This window comes from Protomyctophum bolini (assembly GCF_963924005.1).
Source record: "Protomyctophum bolini genome assembly, chromosome: 17".
NCBI classification, from domain to species: domain Eukaryota; kingdom Metazoa; phylum Chordata; class Actinopteri; order Myctophiformes; family Myctophidae; genus Protomyctophum; species Protomyctophum bolini.
This window is the reverse complement of record NC_137878.1, coordinates 29,337,123-29,360,018: the sequence shown is the minus strand read 5'-3', so window position 1 is coordinate 29,360,018 and position 22,896 is coordinate 29,337,123. Positions and strand designations below refer to the sequence as shown.

The 22,896-nt window shown below is 40.9% G+C and overlaps 2 protein-coding genes across 3 annotated transcripts; one reads left to right on the top strand and one right to left on the bottom strand.

Annotated features, from left to right (window-relative positions):
• Positions 1-14,721, top strand: cap1 (CAP, adenylate cyclase-associated protein 1 (yeast)). 2 transcript variants are annotated; one of them, XM_080787833.1, is made up of 13 exons: positions 1-155; positions 5,040-5,138; positions 5,879-5,979; positions 6,746-6,823; positions 7,528-7,671; positions 8,865-8,950; positions 9,688-9,793; positions 9,937-10,117; positions 10,762-10,943; positions 11,866-11,989; positions 12,429-12,511; positions 13,057-13,200; positions 13,357-14,721. In XM_080787833.1, exons 2-13 carry the CDS (start codon positions 5,042-5,044, stop codon positions 13,438-13,440), a joined length of 1,410 nt encoding a protein of 469 aa, XP_080643959.1. In that variant the 5' UTR covers positions 1-155; positions 5,040-5,041; the 3' UTR covers positions 13,441-14,721. The 2 variants fall into 2 exon arrangements, with proteins under 2 accessions (XP_080643959.1, XP_080643958.1); XM_080787832.1 differs by having other exon boundaries at positions 5,040-5,144.
• A 131-nt stretch (positions 14,722-14,852) lies between these two features.
• Positions 14,853-22,887, bottom strand: ppt1 (palmitoyl-protein thioesterase 1 (ceroid-lipofuscinosis, neuronal 1, infantile)). Its single transcript, XM_080787834.1, has 10 exons — positions 22,823-22,887; positions 21,998-22,117; positions 20,464-20,573; positions 20,101-20,228; positions 19,477-19,547; positions 18,590-18,692; positions 18,272-18,362; positions 17,809-17,907; positions 17,542-17,613; positions 14,853-15,340 (listed from the first exon to the last, which is right to left on the bottom strand). The coding sequence occupies exons 1-10, from the start codon at positions 22,833-22,835 to the stop codon at positions 15,218-15,220; spliced, it is 930 nt and encodes a 309-aa protein (XP_080643960.1). The 5' UTR covers positions 22,836-22,887; the 3' UTR covers positions 14,853-15,217.
• Between the last annotated feature and the right edge of the window lie 9 nt (positions 22,888-22,896).

Genomic DNA, 22,896 nt, shown 5'->3' with positions numbered 1-22,896 from the left:
CGCGGTGACAGCTGGGAAACTTTGACTGAATCCAGGAAGAAGAGAGATAGAAAAAAAGAGAGCAGCCAGCAGTGAAGCGCCCTGCCTGCACAACGCACGGTCCACTCCCACTGAAGAAACACACCTCAAAATCACTGCTCCACTCATTTTAGCAGGTAAGACGACGCGTGTGTTTTGGGCAACGACGTTAGCGACGATAATGACCTTTAATTCTATCTAACGAAAGCGAGGATGAGGTGGTCGAGGCTATTTGCTCTTTAATAACAAAACAATGCGTCTGGGTCTGGAGTGCGGCGCCGCCGGCCGCCGCTCCCTGGACTGAATCATTCAGACATGACGATTGACAGAAATTAAATGTGGGGGATGTTAATGCGAAATGTGAAAAGATGTCCACTACTACACACTACAGTACACACCACTGTCAGGAAGCGACTGTGTAAACTTCCATTTTTGTGTGCAGAGATGGTGCCAACATTAGCTAGTAACAACACACACACACACAGCCTGGGAGGGGTGTCTGTGCACAAATACAGGAAATGAAACAGACGATGAGGCAGAATGGCAGATATCATCATGTCTGTTAGGACTGAATGTCTTTCTTCACTAAAACGAATGAATGGCTCGTTCGTTGTTGATCGCATCACATTTGTCATTTAGTTCAGCATGTCTGGATGTTTTTCCCCCCCTTCTTTATAGCCTAGCATCCTCCTCGCCTGTATGTATCCCACAATCGCATTAACGTCATCGGTTTGCAAGTGGTTTCTTCAACCGGCCGGGGATCGAGACTCTGGACGAGACCGTGGAGCTTTTGGGAGAGTTTTTAGACCATCCGCATTCCCATGGCCTACTTTATGACCCGTTTTTATCACAAGAATATAGCTGTGTTACAGAAGTGCATTGCGGCGTCGACGCTCCCTTTATGTCTCTGAGAACTGGACGTCTGCCCTCTGGCTGTGTTGCTGCTGCCTGGCAGTGTGGCACAAACCCCCACAGAGCTAGCCTCGGTCCCAGCCTTTACTCATTTGCGAAAAGAAAATGTGCCACAGAGCCAACCTACTGCAGTTCCCCTGCACATTGACTGGTTGGATTAAATGCGTTGATGTCCCACGCAGCCACGCTGCGCCCTAGCCTGTGCCATATGTTGTAAAAAGTAATTGCAAACGGCAGGAGATATGGATTTGGACTTGGAGGTGTCCTGTGTAGGAGGTGAATTCCACTGAGTACTCAATAAATCTGGACTAGAGGCCTGTCGCCTGGAGGGTCATGGTTCTGGCATGTAACATGTTATGGTTGAATGGATTGATCCTGCAGGGGCTTCTGTTCTGAATAGCCCCTTTCGGGACCCTAGTTTACCTTATCTGTATTGGGATGGCTATGTTCTGAACAATTTCATTTTGGGACTTTTTGAGAACAATTTGAGAAATGTACAGTGCACATGTAGTCCATTTAAACTGGGTTAATTCTAAAATACTAGAATCGAATTTGTTGTGGTGATCTATGGAAATTCCTTGAGTTTGGAGACAACAGTTTCTTTGATGGTCAGCATTTTTCTGGAAGACTTGACTACCAATTTGTACTATTGGATGTGGATTTGTGTGACAGAGTAGCTTGGCCCATGTGAGTCCAAATATATCCGCTTTACCTTACTTACTTGTATACATTTTAAGGAATTTATAATGTAAGCAAGCATACACTTAAGTACTTGTTTACTACAATGTAAAATCTTCAGTGGTAATTTCACACTAAGGGTGTATAATGAAATGATCGTTCCATTTTGTACACCATGACTTAAATGAACACTCCTGGTTTTACTGTGTAGAGTAGACAGTGTCTACTCTACTTACACCCTGACTGACCCGCCCTTTCTCAGTTGTCATACCTTAACTCGGGTAACAAGGGAGTGAACCAGGTCAACTCTGGTACCTGTAGTCATATATCTCACTCACTGCTATGATGGGTACAATTACAGCTGGCCTAGTGTTGGATGAGAGGGTAGTTAGTTGGGGGGTGTGTGACTGACTGTGTAAACTCGGTGAGTTCTAATCTTACAGTTAAGGTGTGTGTTTTGGACACGCCTAGTTGATCCTAAACTTGCCTCACTCACTGTAAATTAGTCATTCGTATGTACAACTAATTTGTACCTTAAATTTCCCATGCCCCTTATTATATACACTGACGTGTCATGCATTAATAGCACATAGGCCTAACTCAAATGTTCCTGACTGATTAGTCCTGTGTCAGTAGACTACACAGTACACAGTACACACTACAGTATATTGGGTCTTCATTTACCTGTATCTGTCTGACAAGACAAGTCAGATTTAGTTTCCTCCCTGCATGGGTTAATGGTCATTAGTGAGAGTAGTTTTATCTGTGCGTATATCCATTCATTTGCAGCCAGGTGAAAGTGCCTGAGGCGGTCTCAGTCACACAGGTAAAGGTGGTGTTGCGTTACTTAACTGGTGTCTTATGTAATGTCAGCCCAGTGAGCCCACTGACCAGGTGTGTGTGTGTGTGTGTGTGTGTGTGTGTGTGTGTGTGTGTGTGTGTGTGTGTATACCAGGTGACTCGGTTTGTACAATAACACAAGAGCTCACATTTTATGATAATTTTGAAATGGCTTGTGGGGATGTTTTTTTTATACCCCTGTTGCTCTTTCACTGTAAGGTGTAAAAAATGGAATGAAAAAAGAACAGACCAATTGAATTGACACCGAGGATTTTGCATGGATACTTCTTGGGGTGAGGTATTCAGACAAGTTGGTAGTTGTAGAGTTATGCATTAGTGTAGCAATGCATTTTTGCAACCACATTCTTTGTGTGTCTCTCTGTGTGTGTCCATGAGGCTCACCTGTCCCCTAAGAGTAAAATTAGTGGTTCTTGGATTTTAAATGGCATACAGTATTTGTTATGAGTATAGTGTCTGTAGGAAAGGTCTGCACTCTGAACAAGTACACAGTAAAACCTCCATCCATTTATAATAATGAAATTTACTCTAAAAATGTGACTGCATTTCAACAGCAGGTCATGACTTGCCTGCCTCCATACCTCTTGTCACTATGACTCAACCGCTGACTCTTCAAAGAGGAACTCCTTTATCCTGCTAGCATGAGTTTGATTCCTGTTTTGTCATTCAGTCACATCCAGAATAGTTTTCTTGCACTTATGAGCAGTCACTGAAAACGGTATGACCGTTAAACTGTATGGTGTCAATATCTGACTGACCTATAGTGTTAAAGTTACTGACATTTTGTGGCAAGTGTCAACACAAATGTAGTATTTGTTATAGTATATATGTACTTCAGCATCAGACCATTATGACTTGTACAGTCTGAGAATGAACAGATCGTGAACAACAGTCACCAATGGGCTATGGACAGGATGCTTGTGAATGGTTCCACACTGAGCTAGGTACAGACATGTAAGAAAGATGGGACACCTCATGAAAACCTTTGTCTTACATAATATGTGGACATTTGATCTTTATTTTAACAATTTTGAGAGATGGACTCAGTAATGTAACTAAACAAATAAAACTGAAATATCTTATTCTTTGACTTACAGTTTTAGTTTATTTTTATTTACTAGAGCGGTTGGGCACTGGCCTATTTGAAACGATGAAAGTTGGAAATTCATGCCCCACCCAGATATGTCTGTGTCCCATATATGGAGTTCGTTGTCAGGACTCAGGCATGCCCAAATATGGAGTCTATGCAGACGTCAGAATGATGTTGGAACAGGCCAGCTCCATATATGGACACTGGGCAGGGGCCCTGTCCAGAGCCCGGGCATTTGCCTTTTTGGGGCGGTTCTGGACAACCGGGCACTGCACCTCCTGTGGTGGAGTAGAACGCATGTGTCGGTGAGGTTTGAAGTTGGTGGGGCAAACGGTTCTCAAGTTACATGGATTACGTATGTACGTACGTGTACACACACAGAGACTTTGTGCAATAGTTAGACCCAAGGGGTCTCTGTGCACTTCACAACACACATGGTCAAACGTTCCAGAACATATGGTCAAACTATTACCATGCGATTTGAAAATCAACCATGTTAAATACCACATATTAAAGGCCTACTTTATACAATATGTACATGGTGAACTTGTAGATTTGTTCATTTCAAAACATTTCAAAAACTGCATATTTTGTTTTAACATTTTTATTGAAGGAATGTCACAGGAAAGGTAAACAGTCAGTACATTTAGTAAAAACTCATGAGACAAACACAAACCCTCCCAGTCCCACCAAACCCTGGGTCCCTAACTAAAAAAAGTACAAAGACAAACGATACAAGTGTGACCAACATAAGAGATGCCAAGGTTTATATAGTAATCAAGTCTTTTAAATCCTTTCTTAAAACATCCTTTATTCCTTAGCTTTTAACTGCAGTAATGTTTGTCTTGATTTGTTTGTATGTGATGTTGCACTTTTGTTTCGTTCTTACCCTGTACAGCATTTTGGTCCATTTTGTTTGTTGTAAATGTGCTTTATAAAGTTTGATCTATTTAAAAAGTCTCAAATTAGAATAAAGTGCACCACTTCTGGTGCAAATGATCAGAACATTGTTGGAGAGGATTTTGGAGGAGCCTGTCCTTTAAAGTTCAGACATATGATACTTGATGATTTAAAAAGTTCTCCAAAGGATTAGAAATCAGCCATTTCTCTGACTTTCTTTGTCATTTACAAGGGGAATGTTGATTGCCATCACCAGGTCAGGCAGTCCTGATAGAATTTTAACCCAGAGAATACTGCAAGATGCAGGTAGTTTTTAGTTTACATTACATTTGATGCATCAACAATCGGATTCATCTGAGCTGTGCTAGGAGGAAAGTTGAAACCCTTACTGTCAAAAATGCATTTGGGGTAAATTTGAGGATTGGCATTTAGCAACAGCCAACAACTTGCTGTTTGGCCAGCACCAAGGAATGTTCACACTATCAGTAAGGGTTCATTTAACTCTGAGAGTGTACAAATGGATACATGAACACTTGAGGTTTCGAATGTCCCTCATCTTCTCCTGTCTTGTCTGTATTCCCAGGTATGGCAGAGTTGGCCAGTCTGGTGCAGCGGTTGGAGATAGCCGTGGGTCGTCTGGAGGCTGCGTCTGGCTCTGGTGGCGGCAGTGCTGGTGGTGGAGGTGGAGGTACGCCAATTCTAAATACTAAACTGTCATTACCAAGATGTTTGTCGCCAGCCGGATGCTATCCTGCTACTAGTAAATGTCTTTGGCTGCCTGAAAGGTTTAGCTGTTCAAGCTACTACGGCTGCAAGTTACTCATGAGGCAGAAATTTAACAAACTGGAAAAGGGAGCCTCCACCAATTTACCTCGTATTTACGACCTTAGTATTTATCAGTGAAGTCTGTCTTTTTGTACTATTTACTGGTGGCTTCCTTTTCCCTGTTGGCTATAAGCTTAGACCCTGGGCTTGGTTCTGATTGAAATGGTCAGCTATGTTGTGATTAGCCCTTCTTAAAGCTGAGTCACAGTCAGCCGTGTTGCCAAAACTATTTTTGAACACATTGCTGTATTCTTGCATTTTCTGCTCCTGGATCAGCCAATAGACCTAACAGCAGGAGAATAGTACAATGGATAATTAAATGTAGTACCTATTCTGTTCTAAACCGTAAAATCCTCAGTGTTAATTTAAGATGAGCGTAATAATAATAATAAGTGTACAAATGTAATAGTGTCTCAGGGTTAAATTGTATTACGTCAGACAGCTCTAGCCGGTCCCAGGCAGACATCAGATCAGAGGCCAGAACTGCCGGTGTGTTTGTAGTTTGATAAAGTAGACTGGTTAATAAAACATGACCCATGAAACATGACTTTCTCCCTTGGTAATGTTTCTTCTCGCTCCTTCTGTGTGTCTGTCCAGCCGTATCAGCGTATGTGGAGGCGTATGACGACATCATCAAAGGTCCCGTGGCTCAGTACACCACTCTCAGCCAGCAGATCGGGGGCGACGTCCAGAAACACGTCAGTAAAACGTTTGAATAATGGCCACACATAAAAATGAATGTAAAAATCCATAAGTGTACCATTTATGATGGATAATATGGGTCTATTTGGTTCAATTTTTACATTCTCAGAGTTGTAAATGGGTAAATGAACACAGAGGATTTTGCCGTGTACAGTCTTTGTGCATTTCTCTATGGTTCAGAGTCTACACACATCCCCCTCATCTCACTTTCTCTCCCTTTATCCTTGGTGCTCTCACTGTCTCACCATCTCACCAGTGGTGGACAGTAACAAAGTACATTTATTGGAGTACTGTAGTAGTACTTTACTACATTTTATTGAGTATCTCTACTTGATTTGAAATGTAGTGGCGTGAAAGTCAAGTATCGAAACAATATGAAAACAAATCTTGTACTTTTGACTCTACTACATTTCTATGAAGGTAAATAATGCATTATGAATTAACGACATAAGGCCTATAATTACAATACAACATCAAAGAGAACATTGTATATCTGCTGTAGATTGTACCTGCTATTTTCACTATTTATATTTTTGGAAAGTTACTGGAAAATCTTTGAATTTGTTTAAAATGTACGTTGTAATTTTTCTTTTGAATACCTAAGTATTTCTAAAAGCATGTACTTTTGAATACAATCAACTACTCCAGTACTTAACTGAAGTTGAGTAATATTTGAGCAGCAGGAGTATCTATAAGTTTGACTCAAGTACTGGTTGATTACTTTGTCCACCACTACATCTCACACTCTGTCTTCTTCTCCAGGCGGACATGATGAAGCAGGCGTTCTCCTGTCAGAGACAACTCCTTGTCGCAGCCTCCAGCTCCCAGAAGCCCTCTGATGTGAGTGAAAAGAATATGCATCATAATCAATCAACCAGTAAACTACCCACTGATTAGAGGCGCCACAATCTGGAATGTATTCGAATGAATGAAAAGTTATTTTCATAGTAAAGGCCTAGAGGCGCTGCAATCTGGAATGTATTCGGAATGAATGAAAAGTTATTTTCATAGTAAAGGCCTAGAGGCGCTGCAATCTGGAATGTATTCGGAATGAATGAAAAGTTATTTTCATAGTAAAGGCCTGTTCATAGTCCAGTTTTCAGGGAAGAGGTGACCACCGAAAACTAGAACATGACATCACGCTGCGGCTGCACTGCTCACACAACACATCTCTGTTTTTACTAACGACCATTTCGGTGGTCACCGAAAACTTGACTATGAATAGGCCTTAATGTATCTGTATAGTATCAGTACAGCAGCAATCTGGGAACCCTCTCCCTCAGAGGTTCTGGGAACCCTCTCCCCCAGTTCTCTCTTTTTTTTGTGAGAGAACTGGGTTTGGCTCCTCCACTTTCTTAGTCCACTTCCTCCCGGGTGATCCTGTGTTTATTCCTACATACGGATTCAGCTGTTGGCGGAATCTGTCTTGAGAGATTACTACAGCAGCCACTGACTAGCACTGCATAAATTATGCATGTCCATTTCTGTCCTTCATGTCTCTGAGGTTCTGTTGTAAAGGAGGTCTAATGTCGTCTTCTCTGTAGGCTGCGTTGACAACACTCCTGCAGCCAGTGTCCAAAGTCATCCAGGACGTGCAGACATTCCGTGAGAAGAACCGCACCTCGCCGTTCTTCAACCACCTCTCCTCCGTCAGCGAGAGTGTGCCCGCGCTTGGCTGGGTCGCCATGGTGAGAGAGAGAGAGAGACGGAAAGGGAGTGGGGTTGGCACTGCCATCTGAATGCCTGCTGAGTGGGGTGAAGTTGGTTCTTGTGTGTGTGGATTCTTTGTGCATGAATGCATGGATGCGTGTGGGTGGGTGATTAAATGAGCGTGCAATAATCAGCAGAAACAAGCCTTGCTTTCATTCAGTAGTTGAACAGAGCCTCACTGTTAACCGGTGTTGTGATTTTGATAATGAACTTTAATGTAGTTAAACAGCATTTAATAGCGGTACTATCAAAACTAAAATTGAACAACATATTCTTGAATCCTATCAAATCCTCAGTTTTAATTGAGTGTACACAGGTCCTTTGATTACATTTTTACACTATTCCCATAGCAACCGTTGCTATAGACCAGGGGTAGGCGACCTTTGGCACTGGTGCCAACATTGGTAGATTTCGCACCAAAGATGGTGATCATGGCACACTGGCAAAGTGAGAGAGAGAGAGGCTTTTTGGTAAACTATTTTCTTTTAAACGTCAAATAAAGTCCCTCACGTTTGTATGTAAATTACATCTTGCACACAATTCTACATTCGTTAAAACTCTGAACTCTGACTGGGGAGAGAGTCGAATTATGGCTCTGACTCTAATGATCATTATAACAATGTGAGACAACATTTTTAAAAGGAAGGAAAAAGGTTATATTTGTGGACAATCAAAATATGTTAGAATTTTTTGTGGCGTCATTAAAATTAATGTTGACAATTGACATGGCACACTGCCTATGTAGAAAATACAAACATGGCACTTTGTTTGAGTGTTTGTTCATTAGCAGGTGTCATGTCTCCAGCTCTTTAGTAAAGGTCAGGATTCTAATTCCATGAGTGAACTCGGACAGTATACAGGATCAAAAAGTCAAATTTAATCTGAGTTCCCAGAAGTTTTTCGTTTTCGCCACTAGGATGGGAATTGGAAGTGATGAAATAAATCAATGAACAGACCAAATTGAAACACTATAAAACTGAAAACAAGATGCCTGATCAGTGAGTCACTCGTTTGATTCCAGATTGCTCTGACCATTTGCTGTTTGTCATTCCCCTGCTATCATCTCTACAGTTTCAGTCTCTGGTGTCTGTATCAAATAAAGGCTGAAAATGCTCAAAATGACCCGCTCCCTCTCTGATCTGATATGCTTCTTCTTCCTCGCTTGTTCCAGGCTCCTAAGCCAGGCCCCTTTGTGAAAGAGATGCAGGACTCCGCCATGTTCTACACCAACCGTGTGCTTAAGGACTACAAGGAGAAGTAAGGAAGCATATTGTGCATCTAGACGGTAACATCCACCCTGACGGTGTACAAATATAAAAACTTAACTGAGTGTAGTGTATGGGTTAAATGACAGGTCGTCTACTCTGTACTTTCAGTCAGAGGCAGAACCTTTCTGTCCCCATCTGTCTTTAATTCACCCCAGCTATAACGTTGAAGCCGTTTCACTTACTCAGCAGCACTGCCACATAAAGCTCTGCTAGTATGAAGCGGTTAGGACTGACATCATGGCTTATGTAATATGTACACACCACTGTCGTACCGAGAAGCCTTGAGAAAATAATATGGTAGTGGCTGTCCCAGCATACTTTCATGATTTATTGTCTTCAGTTTAGTGGTTTCATGTTTGTACCCTTTGTTGTAAATGTATACAAAAGAACCAACTTTATTCCTTCTACTACAAGACTCTGGGGCTGACTACTCCATTGAGGGGCAGAATCGCAAACACACTTTGATCTCAGTTGTTGGTTTGGATTATTATTTAATAATCGTATGTGTAGACTCTGGTATAATTAATGGCCTGCTACTTGAGGTGCTGAAGGGAGGGAGCCGAGGGACACAGCAATGCAGATGGAACAATTAACCAGTTTTAACCTTTTTTGCCTCTACATCTAATAATTTTGCTCAAAATAAATATTTATGTGGTTACAATGACAAAAAACAATTCCATTGCAAAGGGACAATCAATAGATGTCACGGTTTCTTCCTGCTTCCAGGGACAAGACGCATGTGGAGTGGGTGAAAGCCTATCTTACCATCTGGACTCAGCTCCAGAACTACATCAAAGAGCACCACACTACGGGATTGTCCTGGAGCAAGAGTGTAAGCCCGGCTTTTTGTGCCCTCTTGCCCTTTTTGTTTCTCTATATCACACTCGTGTCTAATGTAATGTATTTATTATTCAGAGATCATACACGGAAAACAACATTCAAATAAACCACAGTAAAATGTCTTCACCGCCTCAGGGTCCTGTAGCATCGGCCTCTGCGGTACCTCCCAGCGCTCCCGTCGGCGGATGCCCCCCTCCCCCTCCCCCTGGGCCCCCTCCTCCTCCAATGGCCATGGGCCAGTCATCGGGTGGTGGCGCTGCCCCTGAGACCAATGCTCTGTTCGCCGACATCAACAAGGGAGCCGATATCACCAAGGGTAGGTGGCACAGTCAGAGGATCCCGCCGCTGGCTCAGCTTCTAATCTAGGCCCCGTTTGTGTTTGTAAACCTTGCTTGTAGGGGTGCAAAATAATAGATTTAAAAACGGTACAGCAAATAGCAGACCAACAAATTAAATGCGTTTTGAGCTTTTAGTGTGCAATAGTTGCAGCCCTACTTGCTTGTCAGCCGTCTTTTTTTCATTTTTACTATTCTTTTTGATCTTTTTCTACCTAGTTTATTCTATCAAATCCCAACTCCCTTGTAGCTGCTGATCCCTAGTGGTCTTAGGGGAGGTGTAGACGAGCATGTGCCTCCTGGCCACTTTTTTGAGGGGCCCTAGCCCCTCCTATGCCCAGCTTTGTGTGTACCACATATTTGATTCGCTGAGCACGGAATGTGACGTATGATGTACGATAAGAGCGCCACCACACTTCACACAAGTGTGATTTTTCTTATTTTAGCTATAGTGTTTAATGTTGTCTGAACACAAACATTAAATGCCATTGACAATGAATGGAGAAATATCATACTAGAAAGTCTCCAGTTTATTGCTTTCATGATGGTGATTAATTGTCGAATTTGATCGTGTGCATTTGACCAATGAAAGGTGTCTCTCCATCTCCATTCTGTCCCCCTCCAGGCTTGAAGCATGTGTCCAAAGACCAGATGACTCACAAGAATCCAAACCTGAGGGCCGGGGAGCGTGCGCCGGTCCGCTCTGGACCCAAACCCTTCAGTGCCTCGCCCCGCCCCTCCGCCGCAGCTACCCCCACCCGCACGCTGCCCCCTGTGTTGGAGCTAGACGGAAAGAAGTGGAAAGTGGTGCGTCAATCACATCTACCAAATAAAATCTAAATAATGTTTTGAGGGGTGCTAGTCCCTCCTATGCCCAGCTTTGTGTGCGTGAGGATTTGAGCGAGGATTTAATTGGATTCGATTGGATTGGCCGAGAGCTTAAAAAGTCAGGAAATTTCTGGATACACCTGCCTGGAGGGTGTTTCCAGCAACAATGCAAATTAATGTAAATGTGTTTTGGAAAGGGTATTTCCTAACCATATTGTAATTGTTAGGCTTTTTTAATGCACTTTTGAAAACGTTTGTTTAAAATATTTTGATTATTTTCTACTTTTTCTCCATACACATCCAGGACTTACTAAACTAGGCAAAATAGACATTTAACATACCTTCAAACTGCATGCAGCGACATGTAGATGGTATCTATGGTAGATTACTAGAAGGGATTTCCCCAGACGGTAACTAATGACACATGGGCCAAATTTAAATACCCAAAATCACTCGCACTCGATCACTCCAGCATGGCGATGTTATGGTGAAATTGGTGACCTGCCGAAATATGTGACCATCTTGTGAACAAATGACAGGTCTTTAAATACGTGCCCTAAGTAAATAACGCTAGGTTGTACTCTGCTAATAAACAAACTGGTGGCGGAGGAAACTATGCAAGCCACCACCCTGCACATCGGGAGCAACTAGGGGTTCAGAGTCTCTACCCCTAAGACACTGCCGCCCCCTGTTTTGTGGCTTTTTGGTTGGTTAAAATGGAAGCCTTTTTGAATGTGTATGTAGCTGACCCTGAGAAACGTGCGCATGAGTCACAGAGACTAAACAAGCCCTTGTTTGATACCATTGCTTTTTATAGTTGCACCCTTTTAAGGTAACTGCGGTTCCCATCCTCTTTTAAATCATTAATGTTCCTCTCCTCTACCCTTCCTTCCCACTGCAGGAGAACCAGGAGGGTGCGCAGGACTTGGTGATCAGTGACACAGAGCTGAAGCAGGTGGTCTATGCCTTCAAGTGCAACAACAGCACACTGAACGTCAAGGGCAAGATCAACTCAATCACTTTAGGTAAGGATAATGTCAGGGAAAGTGACTAGACCCACCCAGGATCAGTTGAACTAAATTCTCAGGCCTTTAAGGCAAAGGCTTTATGACAAATAATGCTGATAATTCATCATCCAGGGTGAGGAGGACACAAATAGGCGCCCTGTTTATTATTATATTTCCTCTTCTTGTTTTAAGGGTCCTGTTTCTGTCAGCCACACAGTAGGTCGATAACTGGCCAATAGCGACCCCAAGTGGTTGGTAAAGTCATTGCCGTGAAAGCCACCCATAACATTGTATTGTATTGTATTCAGTCATACTTTAAAAGTAATTGTTGAAACGTCCTTGTCTGCTTTAGCATTTTGAGACATAAACCCAGGTAAAGTTTGCATTCCAAGACATGAACCTAGGTAAAGTTTGTGCAGTGTGTTGATCTGTATATGATGTGCTTTTATTGTGTTAGACAACTGTAGGAAACTAGGCCTGGTGTTTGAAGACGTGGTGGGCATCGTAGACATCATCAACTGCAGAGACGTCAAGGTTCAGGTGCGTGTCCTGAAATCTAAATAAATGCTTTGTTCAGTTTGCAGTTAAATCTAATTTATTTTTCTAAAACTACCTATAGAAAAGACTTGCCTATTTTGTGCATGCTGACATCGTCAAACTATCGGCATTGATTGCTTTGGTAAAGATAAAGTTGTGCGTAATGGTTCATATTTATAATTTGTCGTTCGTTTGTACTAAACATGGCAGCTCACACCTGGAGGTAGATCAGCTATTTTCGGTGTGTGTCATCGTCGTACGACATCATGGTATATAAATCAGGCTTCAGTGTCTAGAGTAGATTGAGACACAAAATTGCATTTAGAAATTGCATTTCAAACCACCTAGTAGAAATATGGTTTGAATCTGATTTGTAAGTTTGCTCTTCAGACTTTTTTTGTTGCTGAAAACCAATCTGATTATAATCTGGATAGGCCAAAAAAACTGATTTGGTCTGCCAGTTTCAACATAGCCAAAAATATCTCTGTTTACAAATTAGTAGAACATGCGTTTATTTATTTCATTTTAATTTGCATTTCATGTTTTAGGTGTTAGGCAAGGTCCCTACCATGTCCATCAACAAGACGGACGGTTGCCATGTCTACCTGAGCAAGGACTCGCTGATGTGTGAAATCGTCAGTGCCAAGAGCTCAGAGATGAACATTTTGGTACCCAACAAAGATGGAGAATTTGTGAGTGTCTGAATTTTGTTGTGTATCCTTTTTTCCCCTTGTGCAGGAGGTTTTCCTTTACCTTTTTTTTTATTGGAATTACACATAACTTAAAATAAATGATTAGTTTCCTTATCGTAGTTGATTTAACATGTATATTGTTTCTTCTTCTGTCAGACGGAGATCCCTGTTCCTGAGCAGTTTAAGACCGTCTGGGATGGAAGCAAGCTCGTCACCACAGCATCAGAGATTGCTGCATAGAGGCAGCCCATGAAACGGCCACGCCTCCATCAACAACACCGCCGCCACCTTTTTGCAAAAATACCTGACTGATCGACCGGCCGACCATCCAGCTAACACTCACGATAGACTGAGATTCGGACCTCACCATGCTCTCTCCTTCCTCCCTATATCAGCCAACTACAGCTTAAGCTGTTCCTTTTATCAGCCAACAAGAGGACTGCTTGCTTGATCTGGAGCATTCCTCCAGCCAATTGCAGGGAGCAGCTTGTCATTTGAATTGGTGTTTCCATGGCCAGTGAGCACTCTTCACAAGCATTTATAAAATGAGGTTTGCCAACCACTGGTATGTTCATTTTTTTTACCTATCCAGAAAATCCTCTCCTAAATTTACCATATAGATTTAATAACGTTAGCCAACATGGTGAGTGTGAGATAAGGCACTATCGTAACGTTTTTTGACTACATGTCAACACTGTAGCCACTGTAGCCAATCAATTTAAACTAGCAGGTTTAACCAATCAAGTTATTTCGGTTTACAATTAATTATCTTAAATAGGGCTCCAATAGGTTTCTTCATTATATGCAATCCAATGACAAAGCACATGTACAACAAACCAAGGTCTTATACTGTACATAGTGTTTACTGTAACTGTTATTAACACTCTTTGGGGATAATAAATGAGTTAAGTGCATGGTCACTCGGTTTAATTCTCATAATGTGCTGAACCTGAACAAAAGATATTAGATATTGTTGAATGAGGGAAAGAAAAAAAGATCATTCCATGCATCACTGACCTCAGAGCTCACGCATAGGACATTCCGTTGAATATATATAAAAAAACAATTAAAAAGAACACATTCCATGGATGGTGGCATGAAAAGATAAGCCAGGCAAAGAAATCAAGAAACGGCATGTGACCTCAAGTGAACGGCTCCTTTGTTTGGATACAAACTGGAAGTATAAAGAAAGTGGCAGAGGGAACGATGACGATTATGAATCAATCATTGGCAGTTATGCTCCTCCCCACACTTGATTGGAAATATCTGCTGTTATGAACTGTACAGATTAGAGTTAGTAAGTCTTGCACATAGTCCTATCATCATCACCTCCTCACTTTAACACCAAGCCCCATCTTCACTTGTTTCTCTTTGGTGGTCATATGCACTTGTAGTCATTAGTTGGATTTTCTTTTTGTACCATCTGTCTGTTTCCTTTGTCTTTACATCTTAATTTGGTCCAGAATCAAAATTCTGCTCATTAGTGCTGGAGGAGACTTCATTAAAAATGTTGCAATAAAATTGTGAATTTGTGCTGCCTTTTTTTCCCTCTTCCGTGAGGGGGAATGTGTCTGTCCTTGATTAGTAGACAGTTACGGTAAGTATAATTATATATAAATGTTTTGTTGCAAATGACTGCCTGCCTTGACATGTTCATTTTGTTAGCATGTAATTTTCTTTATTGCAAAAATACATTATCCCAGATCCAGTTCCAAGAGAACACACGAGAACCTTTAAACATCAACATTGATAGAGTAACAGTCAAATTGGCTAAAATCAATATATCTAAAATAAAATAAAAACAAAAACATCAGCAGCAAAGGGTCAACATGCCACAAGTGAACAGTGCAGCAGGGAGAAACGATTGTGCATGGTTAACCCAATTATATTAAAACGAGCTAAACAAAAGGTTAACTCCTCAGTTCTGGAACATTCTCTTAACTGAACAATTACAGAATTAAGTGATAATTGAATTAATGCCAAGTTATGTACAGGAGTGGTCAAACGGTAAAATGTTTTAGCGCAGATAAGGCAGTAGCTTGGCATTGAACCACTCTTTAGAGAACTGCAGGTGATCTCCCTCCGTGTCAAGAAACACCAGCTTTCCAGCCTTGTCCATTGCTGCCAGCCCCAGACGATCCTGGATAAAGACAATGGGTGAGTTAAATTGTTTCACTGTTAACCATTATACTGTATAGGCTATAATTTGTTGCTTGGGGTCCCCAGGGGTCTGTACTAGTATTGGCCCTCTCCTTTTTTCCCCTCTACACCAAATAGCCGAACTGCAAGTTCAAAATGCATCGTGATGTTCAATGGATTTTCTTGGATTTCTTGGAGCATTTTCTAGTCTACTGGCGACCAATCCTGTAACCGCTTATAAACTTGACAGCTTTCCTAACTAACCAGCCGCTCAAATTCGACATTCAAAACCATTGTTTAAGTTATTAAATTAAACACCTGTGTGAACTGAGTGGTGCATCTCACACACACTAGCATACGGGTCAGTGACGTGACACCCCAAAAAAAGTGTTTTTTAAAAACCTTTAAATAACAGGAATATAAATGATTTACTTTTGTTCTACTCACTCTCATCTTTATGGAAACATATTTTGTTTTTAGATATTTTATTGGAATCAGAGTTTATTCAGCATGTTGTTGTACTTGTGCCTAAAATCGTCATATGGTGTGACATGACAATAATTGTTTATAAAATGAAAATGGAGTACACCTTTCTTAAGTTGCTCACTTTATCAAAGTCCTTTATCATAACTAACCTGTAATCCACTATAGTTTTGTGAAAATGTATTAAATCTGTATATTATTTCCGTAATCAACACTCAATGTGAGGCCCATGTTATCGGTCTTTCAATATATTTTGTATTTATTGTGACAAAACTTTCTCTAAAATTACACAAATATTTGTGACTCTTCCTTAGACTATTTGCTATGTAATCCATGAACATTAATGGTTTCATCATTAATAAAGGTATGATTTTTTTCACTATTTGGAACGTCACACCAAATTATTTAGTGTCACACCGTATGATCATATCTTCATTTTTCAAAGCAAACTGTGTTTTAACCTACTTATTAGTGAGTACTGAACTTTACAGATTGATTTAACAATTACTCAGGAAAAACAGCAACAGGAAAATTGCTTTAACATTGAATAACATGGCAATGACTGAATAAAACGAAATTAAACACAATTTATTGTGGATAGTTGCAGATTTTAGGTGAAAATGTTTAAAACATATGTTTAAATGGACAAAAGAAGCATGGGACTTTGTTATTTATTGTTATATCTGTAGGAAAATACAGTTTGTACCATATGGTGTGACAAAAAACTCATATGGCGTGACAGGAAAACAGTCACACCATTATGATAAAGTGTCACACCATATTACGTTTTCTGCACTTAACATAACATTGAGGCTACTAGCTACACGTTAGCATGCTAACAACATGCTAGCTATAACAAAGCAACATAGATTTACATGTAATTATGACCAAAAAATCTAATACTTTTAGCTTTTTTAATGAAAAAGGTGTCACACCCACAGACACTTGGAAGAGTCGCATTGGTCAGCGTTCCAACAAGATCGTATTTCATGAAAAGGTTAAAATGATAATTCACCACAGACACCTGTCATGCTACTGTAATGCAAGTGCTGAACAGCCTTACTGAAGAAGTACCTCTCTATCCCAATGGGTGTCCAAACAATTGCCTGTTGAAATGTCCCAAAATGGTGTCACACAATATGATTTTGGTTTGGGGGACAAAATCTTTTTGATCAGAAATGACTGAAAACATTATGCTTGGACTTTGAAAAGATTAGGCTCACAAATAGACATCTATATTATATTTATGGAATTTTTAAAATAATTTTAGCATTTTTTTCCTTAGTTTTATTTAAGTTCCTACTTTGAGAAACAAGGCCGGGACAGTCGCACCATATGATTTTTGCTGTGTTTGGTTGAAAATTCTGAAGAAATGAGGAATGAAATGTTTTAATCTTGAGTATGTTCACATGGAGCATAATGTCCTGCACAATATTCAGAAGGTTTTTGACAAATATATGTTTTATTTATACATGAGTGACACTGAGGACAGCCAGGGACACCATGTCACGTCACCCACCCATACACGTATACACACACACACATATACATGCACCACTCAAAAATGACACATCTGAGCAACCCGTTAATATTTACAGGGGTACAGCATAAGCTAAAATGAAAAAATCTAAATCGTGAAAATGAAACTTCATTTATACTTCACTGTATGATATGACAATATGTAATGGTACATTTTGCTTTGCAAAAGTTGAGGTTTACCTCTTTGTAGAGAATGCTTTCTTGAAGGGTTTCAGCCTCTTTGGCCTGGCCTGTTTTCAGGAACCCAAACCACTAGAGAAAACAGGAAGTCAATATGAGGTGGTTTGTTCTGTTCAGCTTCATGAAATGTGTCATAAAGAGACATACAAACTTCTTGTTTGTGATCAATGGTATTTTAGTTAAGTAAATGGTTTAGCCAATTCACCATAGTCCTGTGCATAACGGTAAAACTGTGAGAATGTATTCACTGTAGTGTACAGTCCTCACCTCAGTATCTACTGGATCCACAACACTGTCCTGCAGAAATTTCACCATAACGAACTTGTCCAACAACTGGAGGTTCTTCTTATAAGTCTCATTCACAAACTAGAAATACAAAATGTAGATGGAAATATTTGAAAGAAATTCAAGCCATTCGGATGACAGTTAAACAAATAACATATGTAAACTATATACACACACACACACACGACTGCAATGAATCCAGAATATAGCCGTATTTTGCCTGTAATAGATATAGCTAGAAATTGTTTGCATATGTTGCTTGACTTCATGATGCATTACCATGTGGTGTTCTTAGTGTCTGCTAAATGCCTAATTTGTAATTTACTTTTTCTTCACCCTAATGTCTATGCAGAATTTTGTATTTTATGCAAACATTGCATGTGGTGGAGTAAACAATGAGCTAACGATTCAAACAAAGTACTAGTAAAGTAAGTCCCATACTGACCCTCTCCTGGTTGATGTCGGCCAGGAATAGACTGTGCTTCTTGTACAGGTCATCATTGAGAGGGTCATGCCAGTACTGTGCCTGCACCAGGCTGGTCAAACAAACCATGACAAGTCAAGTCAGTAAGATAATATGATGGCAAGCACACCAATTATGGTGATCGGGGTCAAGTGACTCAAGTATTGCTAAAGATAAACAATCATGCACATGCTAATTTCCAACATGTTGCGGTTTGTTATCTGCTTGACAGACAATGCAAGGCGAAGACTGAACAAAAGAGGGAGTGAGATGGACACAATAAGGCAAAGGACAACTCACTGTTTTTGCATCATGTCGGAGTATGCTTCAGCATTCAGAGCTTTGCGAATCCAGTCACAGATATGGGAGCTCTCTCCTGGACACTTTGGGAGACCATACACTCCTTTTGAATGGATGAAGAAAGCAAAATTACACTTTGACATACATATGTAATTTGGGATATTGTTACTGGTAATCAATCATTTAGTTCCCAAGTATTAATGTACCGGTAATGTAGATAATATCTGGTCTTTTACAGGATTTGTGTGCTGGAATAAATCTGCTTCAAAGCATTTAGTTATATGTGCAACTTTGCAAGTCATCTTTTACACTGCACTTTGGTTTTTGGTGTGCAAGCCGACCGTTGACATGAGACACTGTCGGGCTTGTTTGTACTGATTGTACCCCAAGGGAACTGATAACATAATGGATGGCTGCACCCGTTTCGAATGCCACCAATGCATTGAAGGGGACAAAATCATGTTTAATCAGAGCGTTGACTGCTTTCAGTAGCCGTCTACTGACCTACCAAGACCTCAGTAGGCTGCATTCTGTGCGGTTGATCACGGCTACAAGTGACTACACGCATTGCCAACTGACTATGTGGCCGGTTAGGACGGATGCGGTTAGGGGACTTACGTGACTGGTTAAAACTGAGGTTGGGGTTAGATATAGGGTTAGTAATGTCGGACGAGGTGCGTCGTCGCTGTCAACAGTAGCTGTGATCAACGCACAGAATGCAGCCTACTGAATTTCTCAAACGTGACTCACAAGATAACGTTTCACGCTGTAGAGTAGACTGTTGCGGTAGGTCAGTAGACTCATCTACTGCAGCATTCAATGCTGATTAAACGTCACTTTCAATGCATTGATGGCATTCAAATCCGCTAATGTCACAGTGCTGTTACCTTGCTGCTGGCCACCGACTGAGATCAGGGTTTTCATTGGTGGAGAGGGACAACGCTGGGCCACAGCCCTCCTGGAAAGAGGAAGGATCATAGCAAGCTTCCTCATTCTGTCACTCATGAGACAAATGCTTTAAGACAGTGGTCCTTGAGGGGGTTCCAGGTGGTCCCCAGCTAAATAATGGAGAGTTGGTGATCAAATGGACCCTTTATAGATCTTTAACTCTTGTGTAAAATGAACCCATACAGGTCTATTTTATGCTTAAACTATTGTTAAACATTTGCATTACTTAATTTCCAAGAAGTCTACACAAATGGAATTTGTTATTTTGATCAACGTTTGCCTGTTATCTCTCCTATCCCACAACAAAATATTATTTTGGTCTGAGACTGAGGTTAAATGAAATCTCATCAAATGGTGGTCCGTGACTCAAATGCAGAATAAGTTATGGGACTTGATATGAAAAGGCTTTAAACCAAAAGCATGTAGACAGCACTACTCTGTAGGAAGAAAGAACCTAGCCTCTTTCTCTAAACTTAAATCCACTTGTCTAGATTCTACACTATTAGTCTAGTATCACACCCTCTTAACGAAAACATGCCATGTCCACACCACGGGTCACTTACAGAAATTGTCCACCCTGTGAGAAACCCATGGCATTGTAGCCGCCGCTTAGCTTGGGGTCCTTGGCCAGCTGACTGCATACCATGGACACCTGCTCATTCACATCTGAAAAGAAGCCATTCTCTGTGTCCTGGAAAAGATTAATTTGTTCATAAGGAAAAGTTAAAAGGAGCGTCCTGGAGGAAAAGAGACAAAATCTGAAATCTTATTTGATATATGTGAAGAGTTAAACACTTTAGTTATCTTTTATAATGAAGTAAATAGTTCAAAATTAGTCATATTTAACATAAGCACCTGAGAAGGTGGAATTAGACAATGAAACAATTTAAAGTGGATGAGAGCTTTATGCTACAGTATGTGTGTACCTGGATAATATTGTCACCAATCATTAATGACAGCACATAAATCCCAGGAACATCCTCTTCTACCATCTTCTTAATGGACCCCATACTGAGAGGGTTGCAACAGCTGTCACCTAATTGGCAAAACATACATATGCATGGTTTATTTCGACAAAGATAGCATTGCAGCGCAAGAATCAAGGTTGCATTTGTCACTTAGTCATACAGTACAAGCGGCACATATTGATGGGACATAGTTAGGGTGACCAGATGTCCCCCTTTGCGTGGGACAGTCCCTCATTGCCAGGACTTTTCAGGCGTCCCACAAATTGAGACCATGTCCCACATTGTGACTAGCAGTGTTCAAATGTGTTCCTATAGTCCCCTAATAGTTAGCTTTCTGTCGTAAAGCTCTCATTGCCTTTCCTGCAAAATGTCAGTTAACATAACATGAGAAATATCCCCTAGGCTATGGTACCAAGTCAGCCATACTACCCATGACCAAAATTTGCATTTACAACCAAATGTGAGATCAGAGGGGTTTAATAATAAAATTATAGGCATTATTACGCCTATGGTCGAATATGACAACTAATTTGAGTAATAAGTTGCCAACGCCGCCCGTCCCCCCGGTTCCACACAAATACTTCTGTGCCTCAAATGAACAGTTTGGATTTGATTCTGGTCATCCTAAAAGGGCATCAGTAGCTACAGAACAACAACAAGTCTTGTCTATGAAGTCTATGTAATAGTGGCTCTGCAGTGCAAGGTGACTGGTTTGAACTGCATGGCCATATTGTGTCTCTTTATAGACGGAGCTTGAAACAGAACCTGTATTCTCAGTTGAGATTCTGGTTGGTTTACATTACTGGTCAGTAGTCGGGCTGCATTCAGGTGTTAATGGCAATACCAAAATAAGTCGGAAGTCCATGCGCCAGGGCTCCAAATTTGGGCTCTCAATCAAAATTGGATATAAGAGGCAACCTTCTTATTTAATTTAGTTTACACGTTAGAATCAAAGGTTTTAAGTAAAATAATAAGCACCCCCGTCCCGTCCCACACAAGTGATACTTCTGTTCCTCAAATGAACACTTTGGATCTATAGTCACCCTAGCCCCTCTCGGAACCCTACATAAAGCTTTTATGAAATTTGATGGGCGCTTAAAGTAAACAAAGTATCAGAAACTTTACTACATTCGGGTTCTGCTTGCGGGGCTATAGTCACCCTAGACATAGTACAAGCAGCAACATATTGATGGGACATAGTACAAGCAGCAAAAGTATTGATGGGACATAGTACAAGCAGCAAAATATTGAATGTGCTAACCAGCTAACATAACATTTCAATTGTAAGTCACATTGGAATTAGCTGGTGACCTTGCTTAGTGGCTCTTCTGCAGTTTAGAGTTTTGCTGGTAGCAGGTGCCAGGAAAACAGATTAACAAGGCTTGCCTTGTACCAGTACCCACTTGTATAACTTGTTTGCCTAAAGCTTCTGCCGAACCCCGTCAGGCTCAATCATTATTCCATTATCTGATTATTTAGCACAATTCCTTACCCATCCCATGCCACATGACCAGTGGTAATGAGCCATTGCTGGATTTATGAAAGGGGCTCCCAGCAACCAGCAGTGGACAAGACACGAGGAGAAACTGCAGTACTGTTGTCATCTTGGAGCCTAAAACCAAAGCCAATTGTATTCGATGTTAGTTTGTGAGAGAAAGGAGAAGTCAGTCTGGTGATGTATGTCATGAGATAATGAAGCAGAAGTGTGTGTGTGTGTGTGTGTGTGTGTGTGTGTGTGTGTGTGTGTGTGTGTGTGTGTCTCTGTCTCTGTCTCCCTTGACACTTGACAGTACACCCCGCCTGAGCCCTGAAACATGACTGTCATAAACTCATAATCATGACACGAGCGTCATGTGAACCATGGCTAACCCCGCCTATTGTTTTGATTTTGAGCTATATCTAGCCTTGGAACAGGACTATCGGATGCATTTTATCGTGTCTGACTTTTACTTTCGCATCAGTAGCCTTGGATGTTGACATTTGTATATCTATAAAACCCATCTAGGCCTATTTGAGTTTTGATCTGAGGCTAGTATCATAGACGTACAAAAAGTCAGACTCGATCAAATAAATACATTATGATATAAATTGATCCAAGGCTAAGCAAAACATGTAGTATACCAAGTGAAATCTAACCTTTGGTGCGCCATAAAGAGCCTGCAGGAAGTTATCGCTGCAAGGCTACGCTTCACTAATATTAGACTATCTACTGTAATCTATTAGATCACCAGAGTATACACGCCGAAACCGGTCTTTAAATATATTATATCATTTTAATGGGGGCAAACATCACATTAGTACCAAAAACATCACTTACCGTCCAACTCCATTCACTTCTTGTCCTCTTCTTGTTATTCTGCATTCATCATTGGTGGTTGTCACGTGATGTTT